General features: G+C 34.5%; 2 protein-coding genes across 3 annotated transcripts in view; one reads left to right on the plus strand and one right to left on the minus strand.

The window, feature by feature from the left end:
• Positions 1-2,732, plus strand: LOC118743695 (probable citrate synthase, mitochondrial). The gene has a single exon (XM_036476459.1). It carries the CDS (start codon positions 85-87, stop codon positions 1,570-1,572), a length of 1,488 nt encoding a protein of 495 aa, XP_036332352.1. The 5' UTR covers positions 1-84; the 3' UTR covers positions 1,573-2,732.
• Positions 2,733-4,736: 2,004 nt separating this feature from the next.
• LOC118742651 (protein spinster) overlaps positions 4,737-9,701 on the minus strand; it is a 79,411-nt gene continuing 74,446 nt past the window's right edge. For both annotated transcript variants that reach the window (XM_036474877.1, XM_036474876.1), the window contains 5 exons: positions 8,051-8,149; positions 6,894-7,235; positions 6,689-6,830; positions 6,308-6,492; positions 4,737-5,370 (listed from right to left, as the gene is read on the minus strand). In XM_036474877.1, coding sequence (XP_036330770.1) covers positions 6,380-6,492; positions 6,689-6,830; positions 6,894-7,235; positions 8,051-8,149 — 696 coding nt within the window. In that variant the 3' untranslated portion in view covers positions 4,737-5,370; positions 6,308-6,379. The remainder of the gene's footprint in view (positions 5,371-6,307; positions 6,493-6,688; positions 6,831-6,893; positions 7,236-8,050; positions 8,150-9,701) is intronic.

Raw genomic sequence — 9,701 nt, forward strand, 5'->3', positions numbered from 1 at the left:
TGCAAAGTTCGCTGTGCCAATACTTTATCCGGCAGTGTATATTTTTTCATAATTTTCCTTATATCTAACCCATCTTTGATTATAATGGCTTCGTTAAATCGCTTGTCCCGACCACAGTGTATGTCCCGACAATCTTTTAAGTGCCTCGATCGTAATATTCTCAAAGCGTTTATGGGGTGGAACTCGAGCAAATGTGATGCAGGAATAGATGGCAAAGGAGTTAAGGACTTACGCACTGCCGTTGAAGATAAAATTAAGTCTGAGCAGGAACGTATAAAAAAGTTTGTCAAAGAAAATGGAAAGAAGAAATTGGGCGAAGTGACGATTGCGCAAATTTATGGTGGTATGCGTGGCATACCTGCGCTGCTTTGCGAAACCTCAAGACTAGATCCTAACGTAGGTGTACGCTTTCGCGGTTATACCATATCCGATTGTCAGAAGAAGCTGCCGAAGGCTGAATGTGGGGATGAACCCTTGCCGGAAGGAATTTTTTGGCTGTTAATAACTGGAGAAATACCCACACCGGAACAGGCAAAAATGATAACAGACGAATGGAATGATAAAGCTGCAATCCCTGACTATGTTAAGAAAATGTTGGATAGCTTGCCAAAAGATATGCATCCAATGCCGCAGTTCTCAATTGCCGTAACGGCATTAAGTAAGGATAGTGAATTCTTGAAAGCCTACAATAAGGGCGTTAAAAAGACAGAATTTTGGAAGTCTGCATTGGAGGATACAATGACATTGTTAGCCAAGTTGCCCAATATAGCGGCATATATTTACAGGAGAAGCTTTCGTGGCGGCAAAGGCTGCAATGAAATTGACAAGAATTTAGATTGGTCCGCTAATTTTGCCCGCTTGTTGGGCTACGATGATCCTCGCTTTAGTGAACTTTTACGTTTGTACCTCTCTATCCATAGCGATCAGGATGCGGGAAATGTTTCTTCGCATACCACTCATCTGGTGGCATCGGCTCTCAGTGATCCATTTCTTTCCTTTGGTGCTGGTTTAAATGGTTTAGCTGGTCCCTTGCATGGTTTGGCCAATCAAGAGGTGGTTGTGTGGATAAAAAAAATGCAAAAGGAATTGGGTAGCGAGAATCCACCAGCTGAAAAAGTCAAAGAATATGTAAATAAAACCTTGAAGTGTGGTCAAGTTATTCCTGGCTATGGCCATGGTGTCTTGCGTGTTACTGATCCACGTTATATGGCGCAACGTAAATTTGCCGAAAGACATTTGCCCGAATATGAAACCTATCAGCTGCTAAAAACCATTTTCGAAGTAGTGCCACCCATACTTAAAGCGCTGGGAAAAGTGAAAAATCCTTGGCCAAATGTGGACGCACATTCCGGTGTCTTGTTGCAGTACTATGGCATGAAGGAAACTGCCTACTATACAGTGCTGTTCGGTGTGTCCCGTGCAATTGGCGTACTATCATCAGTTACTTGGCACCGAGCCCTGCTAATACCAATTGAACGTCCAACCAGCTTCACAACTGATTTATTAATGGAGAGGGTGAAGAAGCATGGCGCTGGGGAGGATGGGAAAAAAGTAAATGTTAATAAAATATAAATGCGTCTGAATTTTTATTCTGGGCTATAGAAAAATTTAATCAATGAAAAACTTAAGACAAATTTTGTCTGTAAGACTTGGACGACACACACTACCATAACTGGATCTAATTAGTTTGAGGTAAATTGGTATTGAAAACTGGCGTAGATGGAGTGTAATCGCGCCTAGCTGCTATATAACGCTTTTTCGCTCCCGATTGTGTCCGATGCTTCGAAAGCTTCGCCAATTGACTCCCTTTGCGAAGTTCGGCCCTGATGTAGATAGGTCGTTTTTTAATAAAAGACTTCCGCGCGGAAGGTGTTCTGCTCAAAAATACAGTGGTCAGCGTAGACGGGTTTCCTGCGCAAAAATACTGTGGATGGCGTTTTTACCATGTGGATGGCGTTTATACCATGTGGCTTGGTTTTACCCCATTTTAAAATGGGTCCCAGGGGGTCTGTACAGCGGTCAGAGAGGGGAAGGGAAACATTTCTCAAAGTTCGGACTGTGCTCTTTCTAATGTTTGGAGTTTTAGGTGCCTTTCACTTTTTAAAATTAATTATACCCGCGGGGCCTAATTTCTTTTGTTGATTGCGGTCTTAATATACGGCCATAATTCACGGAGCCATCTCAAGGGTATTCTTGACTTACATATGTTACAAGATCATCTTCGTCTCCGCTCTCTTATTTTCTTATAGAATTTTTGAGCCGTACTCGTGAACAAATTTTGCAGATTAGCTTTGTATAAAAAAGCAGGCGAATGTAACAACTGATATATGTTTTTGAGCAGAAAATAATGAGTCGATTACGGATTGAAACCGAACTTCGGTGAATTGCCAGTGGCTGAAGTGGTATTACAGATTTTTCATTTTAAATGGCGTAGTTCGCTGTCAAAAAAGTGTCAAGTAGCTCTTTCGAAGTTCGATTTTCCCCTGGGATGTAATTATTGGAGCATTTCTTTCTCGGGAGAAACACTTTCCCGGAGAATAAACTCCCCGGGAGTATTAGGCATTGGACTGAATATACATTTTCATTTATGTAAGTTGTGTTGCCCATCGGCAACCAAACTGAGGTTGCGTTGCTATCCATAATCGTAATTTTTGCTTAGGCATTGATAATAAAACCAAATGTTTCCTAATTTGATATAATTATTTTTATAAAGGAAAGGTGTTACCTCAAAGGTGATCCCATGGTTTAGATCCGATCATTGGATCTTGAAGAAATTGACGATAATCTTAAATTTTTATATGGGAATTACTATTATGGATTATGGGAAAATTACTTGTTTACATTTTTTTTACAGAATTATTTGGGGTCCGTATACGGGTTTTCAGGACTTTATATTTTTTTGTTTTACCTTTTTGCAGTATTCTGTAGTTTGCTTTTTCCGGTATATTTGTAAATTTCTCCGGATGCTTTTTTTTTACTTTTCTGGAACTTTTCAGGACTCTTCAGAATTTTTTGGTAGCTTTCAGGCTCAAAGATGGATTTGAATCTTAACTTTCCTTATACGCAAGGATGTCAGGTAAACTAAATATGAATGTTCTTTAACATAAAAAATATAAAGGATAAAAATAATTAATATATCTTGACCTTCTTCTTACTTTTCATTATAAAATACTTACTCTTCAGATTTCTACTCAATAAGTGTATAGCATGGGAATTTAAGATTTTAATAATTTTTATTTTTTATTAGCATTCAGTAAACCCCATAATTATGCTATACTTAAATAATTTTATAAGTACATATGTACTTACAATGTACGTATGTATATATTTAATTCAATTTGTTTAAAAAAATATAACAAATCCTAATACAGTCTTATTTCATGAATTCCGCTTCAATGCCAAACTTCTAAAACTAACAGATTCATAAGGGAAGGGGTATGCTTATATGGGTAGAATTATACGTTTGTTCTAAGCAATTCATTTAAATATACAATATGTTACATAAATAGTTTGTTTCTCTATATCGTTACCTAAGGCTGAAAACAGGTGAACAATTTAAAAAAAAATGGACTTGGCACTTTTTCACCCTTAGGTGACGATATGCTTATTTATTGAGCTTGAAAATACAATCACTTCAACTATAGTTTTGAATATAGAATTGGAAGATCTATAAATTGGTTAGCAATTAGCAGCATACAAATCCACCTCTTATTTCACTTCTCACATTTTAATGTTAAACTAGATGTTAACTAAAAATTATAATTCTAACTATGTATAAAAGTGTGCATTTTGTACATATCGTCGTCTGGGTAAAAGATTGTCGCAAGCACCATTTTGATGATTTTTAGTTCTAGATACAGTTATATATTTTGAAATAAGGCCTTTCGACTGGTGTTATCAGTTTTTAGATATCTCCTCTAGTTTTCGAGATATTGACTACAATTTTTTCGATAATTTAGTCAAAATTTAGTTAGTGACGCAGTGATATTAAACTAAGCAATATCTTAAAAATGGCGTTCTCCATTTTTGAATATCTCCTTTAGTTTCCGAGACATTGAGTAAAAAGTGTCGTTAATTTGGTAGAAATTTTGATCACATTTTGTCGTATTTCATACAAATGACGCTTACGATAAAATTTTACTAAAGAAAATCCTTCATAAACTCAAAACTAATCAACAATAAACATTAAAAGCTAAACTTTTTATGAATTTTGTGACCTAGTAACATTTTCAGACACTTTGAAGAAAATCTATCTTCGCGTTTTTGAGAAATTGCATTCCAAACTTCAAGCGCGATTTCCCACAACCTGCCGAAATTAACATACGACAATCTTTTACCCAGGCGACGATATGTGTGCATACAACACCTATTCTTACTAATCAAATGTCAATCAAAATCACTTATGTATGTATGCCATTGGATCACTTCATAACTAAAATAGCAAAATTTTTAACATTTCCATTCATTTACTAAAATCAGCACGTACATAGCAGAGGATAATGAGCGTTTTTATGAATGTAGATTTATGAAATTAATTATAGAGAGTACTTAGTGAGTAAAAAATTTAAAATATTTAACTATATTGCCAAGAAGAACAAGTTACTTAGCAAAATATATTTATGTACATTGTACAAGCTAGGTAATGCCTTCCTCCTTATCGTTCATGCAAATCTCTTTTTTGATAGCTTTAGCACTTGAAATTTACAAGTGATCTGCTCTGATCACAATTTATGCACTTCATGCGTCTTTATTTATGCCATTGCAGGCATAGATTTTACATATTCGCCCGCTCGCTGCTTTCATTTACAACTACTCCTGTGTATCTAGTTTTAGTCATGTACCTACTGCGTGAGTGTAAGAACTCACATAAACCATTGTTGCGTTTTGACAATAATAAAATAATTATACATACATATATGTAAATAAATACGCAGTAGTAAATATCTTAGCGATTAAAGGATTACAAATGAGAATGATTGATCAATGTTTATTATTATGTACAAATGTATATTTAAATATGTACATATGTATGAAGGCATGTCTGCTTGGCGTTTGCATGATTTATCCATACATACATATACACTCGTCTAATAGGAACACACCCACTTTCTTGAGGCACACATGATTCTATGATAATCATTACTATTTCTAAATATTAATTGGTAAAAACTAATATTTCAGTCATATGTTTGCCTTTCGTGCAATACATCCATCCCGGCAGGGGTAGGGATGTGCTTTTATGTATGTATGTATTACTATATCGATTGCTTGTGGGTTGACTGGCTGGTTCGGTAAGTGGCTTATACATACATTATTCGTTTGTATAATTGATTGAAAGTGCACTTCACTCTTGAGTAGTTGGTGGATTGCCTGCAATAGAAGGAAAGGCCAGCCATTAATTTTTGCTGAGTAAAATACATATAGAAAAATTAACAATTTATTAATTCAACACAAAGGAAATCTCTTATAAATAAAAGCACAGCACAACGATGTTATAATGCAACAAAAGCTTAGATGTTTTCAGCACGAGATTTCCATGTCTATACCATGCATACATATGTACGAATTATTGTAACACAGGCTGACTTCCAAAACGTCAGTTGCTTTGCATCCGTACAAAGTATAATGTTCCATAACGTCGACCTACAAAATGTTGACAATGTATACTTTTCCGAAACGCATCCGAAATGTTACCGAAATGCATCGCTGGAGTAATCAGTGCACCAAAAAAAGTTGGTGCTTCTCTTGTTGTTGGCTATCATTTATGTTTTAAAAATGGAAAATTCCGAAAGATGATCATTGTTATATATTTAATATTCAAAATGTGCAATGTATTTCTTTACAATGTTTGACAACTTTGCAAATACAAACAGTTTAAATGCCGCAGTAGAACGGTATCCAAACATTGTATTGGTATGTTTTGGAAGTCAGCCACAGTTGAAACCCCAAAAGGAATAAAAAAAAAACAGAGGAAATTAATCTTCATAATAAATGTTAGAGGATAATCTTAGAGAAGAACTCCAAAACAGGTATTTTAGGTGTTTTTTTTTTTTTTGATTATCTGAGTAAAGCGCTGGAAACTTGAAAAGCGCTGAAAACTTGAACATTCCTGTCGTGGAGTTCCAATCTGACAAAATAATTTACTAACAAAGCAGCGATTGGGGCATTGGATGGAGTACATAAAGCAAAAAAGCGACAAAGTGAGTGTTTTACTGAAAATTGTTGTAAACAATTTAGTTAAGAATAGGAAGGGCGGAATATAACAACATACATTTTTGTATCAATGAAAATTCGCTTAAAAACCCACCAACTATGGAGTCTCTAAAAAGGCAGGTTGGATCAAATTTCCATTCGTTTAAATTTTAGTTGTTTGTTTTTGTTATACGCACTGATTATGTTTAATATCGGTACACAGAACGATATATTCACAATCTTCGGGTTCGAATTCTTTATCTTTACAAGCTGTGTTGCTAACATCGTTTAATTCGTTAACTACAAAACAAATAAACAAACAAAAATATTATTCAATAAATTAATAAAATAACTAAACCAAAGTCGATACAAATACGCAATAAATAGGTAAGAAAAGACAGTAGACTGTAACTTTGCGCAACTAATTTATCAGCCGTTAAAAAAAGGTATTTGCGTAGTTAAAGCTTAATCATTTCATTGATCAATTGAAACTTACCAAGTGTTGCTCGCGCTGCTCGTCGTTTATCTTTTAATATGTAGATGGCAGTCAGAAAAAAGAAAACTGCACCCAAAACTTCAATGAAACTCGTTGAAAATAACGAATACTGTAATGCTTTGAATTTTGTGATATCAGTATCCTGAGGAAACAAAAACTAATGATTAGTTACAGCTACAATCATTATACTTGCGCTGCAACTTACTTGTAAGTCCAAGTCTAGCATTCCCGCTTGAGGCAACAACTGTTGTGTGCCATTTAAATGGTTACTATTCGCGTGCAACATATTCGTTGCTTCCGCAACAAGATCAGAAACATTTTGTTGTAAAAAGTCTGTAGCATTCGTAACCAATTCAGCGACATTTTCGGTAGCCTGAGCTAAGAGATTCGTTGTTGCTACTGCGGCTGTAGAGTTTAACGATGTTAAGCTGTCGGTGATATTGTCACTTCTAGTTTCTGCTGTCAAGGACAAACTAGGAAAACCGAGACTATATTCGGATGTCTGAGCGGTAGTGGTGCGCATATGGCGTTTGATGCCTTCAGAAAGCTGCAAAACAAAAAATGAAGTAACATACACACGTAAGTACATACACAATTTTTATTTTATTTTTATGAATACATGGAAGGAGGTTAAGTGAATAAATTGGGGTGTGTTGAGAAGTACACATGTAGTGAGCAGAGACGTAACTATTATAAGAAAAAAAGAATGAAAGTCAATCAATAATCCCTATATTAAGATAGATATTTTTCGAGTCATCTATAATTATTATTCAAGGACTTATATTATAAAAGGCTTGGTTTGGGACCCGTTCGGGACTATATACAAAATTTTTTCGCACTCATAAATATTATGACAAGACTTTTATAATATAAGTCTCAAAATAAAAGTCATTGAAGACTTAAAAATATTTATCTCGCCGATAATTATTATGAAAAGACTTCTATTATATAAGTCTTAAAATAATAGTTATCGATGACTTAAAAAAAATTTCTCACACATAATTAATATCAAAAGACTTCTATAATTCTTACGAAAATTTTGATGATTTTTTTTTTAAGTTTTAAAAAACTCCACCATGAAATTAATATTATTCTGGGTCTCGGGTAGTGAGGGTTCGGAATGGTGGAAAGCGAGTTAGGTTGAGTGGCAAAACAATTGTAAATCTTTTAGGCAAAGAAATTGACGAAAACTCTTTTAACATTTTTAAATTTAACCCCATATATCGATTAACCTTGTACTTCTGTACTGAAAATCGGTTGCTAACTGCCAAATGTAGTTTAACTACTCACTGTGAAATGAAAATGAAATGTAAATTTAATGAAATACATATATGTATATGTATATCATATTCGGATACTTACCAGGCCAACAAAGTAAGGACTTCCGGCGTCACCCAACGCATGTGAGATTAGAATCTGGAAGGCTTCGGCAGTTGAACGGCGAGTTGGCACCACAACATACTGAAAAAGTCATAAAGCAAATTTCAAAAAAAAACTTAATGCTAATAAATTTATAAAGTGTGCAATTTAAACAAAAATAATAGGTCTTTGTTAAAAGAAAATCAAATAACCCAATGTATTAAATGGTTAGTTAATAGCCAGCCTAAGGAATTTTTGTTAGTGTTCTTTACGCTGGGACATTTACGCGCTAAGGCTGAATCGTTTTGGGAAATTTTTTCTACAAAAAAAAGCAACCCTTAAGCAGGAAAACATGTAGCTAAATTTGCAAAAAGCTATACACAGATGGAGCCAAAAGCGGAGAAAAGAAAGCAAAAAAACACACTTGCTCAACTCAATTGCCAACAAACAAAAAGCAATTCATACTTGGGTCGAGAATAGGATAACGCACACAATTCAATATAAAATAAGAACTTTGAACGAATACTTCTGATGAGCGTGTTGATAAAAGTAGTGGCGAACTGCAACCGGCAGCAAATAAAACGCAACGTCTGGTAAAAAAAAATTGAGATAATCATTAATTGACCACCACTGTCAGCTGGAGCTGCAATGCGTGAATTCGCCGCAATTTAATTGCATACATTTAGGCAGAGTGCACGAGAAAGCGCTTTTCCACTTTCCATTCTACTCTACACAGGTACATACATACAAAACTACATGAGGTTTTCTTTTAAGTATGCAGATTTAATTTTCTTTATCTTTGCTTTCTTTGGCTTAGGCTGGCGATAGTAGGACTTGTTGCATTTAAATAATAAAAATAATTTGTGTGCACGTGTTTAAAGTGTTATCAAAAGGTGTGTGTATCTGTGTGTGTGGTGTGATGCAGTTTTAACAAATGTAAACGTTTTATAATTTAGATATGTAGTACTCATATGTGTAAATTAAAATGTCATAAAATCATATTATATAATTACATGTATTTATTTCTTATTCATATACTTCTATGTAGTACACACTATCCGTTGCCATAATATAGAAACGCCCCATCTCATTTTTTTGCTTTGCAGAATTTTAAAAAATTAAACTTCATTTGCCAGTAGTTGTTTTAAAATTCTATTAGGTCTTTAATGAGTAAGATGCCAAATTCTGTACAAAGCTGAATTTCGAAAGCAAATTTAGTTAGGGCCTTTCCAACCATACTATGTACATACATACATATGTACATAACTCTAAGCATATGGGTATTTCCTGAAAAGAGTCAATCAAAAGCAAAAAAAAATCCACCTAGACTAAATTTAATGAATCCAACCAATAACTACATAGTTCGTCTTTCAAATTCAATATTATACGAATCGGTTCACTATATTCCAAGATATTCTGCCTTATCCTGAGTTTCGCCTGAAAAAAAAATTCACCCGAAAATTCGTCATCCGCCCATAGTAAAACCATGGTAACCAAGAGTGAAAAGTGAACCGGTTCGGGGAAAATGAAACTCATGATAAGGCTGATTAACGATTTGCTAACTACTTCTTCTAATGTTATGTTTTTTTTTGTAGAAAACATACTTGCCCAAAGGCTTAATTAATTAAGTTAGATACTAATAAAGAATCGAAAA

Source organism: Rhagoletis pomonella, unplaced genomic scaffold, assembly GCF_013731165.1.
Source record: "Rhagoletis pomonella isolate Grant_MI unplaced genomic scaffold, Rhpom_1.0 Rhpom_scaffold_00007, whole genome shotgun sequence".
Classification (NCBI taxonomy): domain Eukaryota; kingdom Metazoa; phylum Arthropoda; class Insecta; order Diptera; family Tephritidae; genus Rhagoletis; species Rhagoletis pomonella.

What these genes read in the sequence shown, in the direction of transcription:
- LOC118743695 (XM_036476459.1), top strand. Translation starts at nt 85, where the DNA reads ATGGCTTCGTTAAATCGCTTGTCCCGACCACAGTGTATGTCCCGACAA.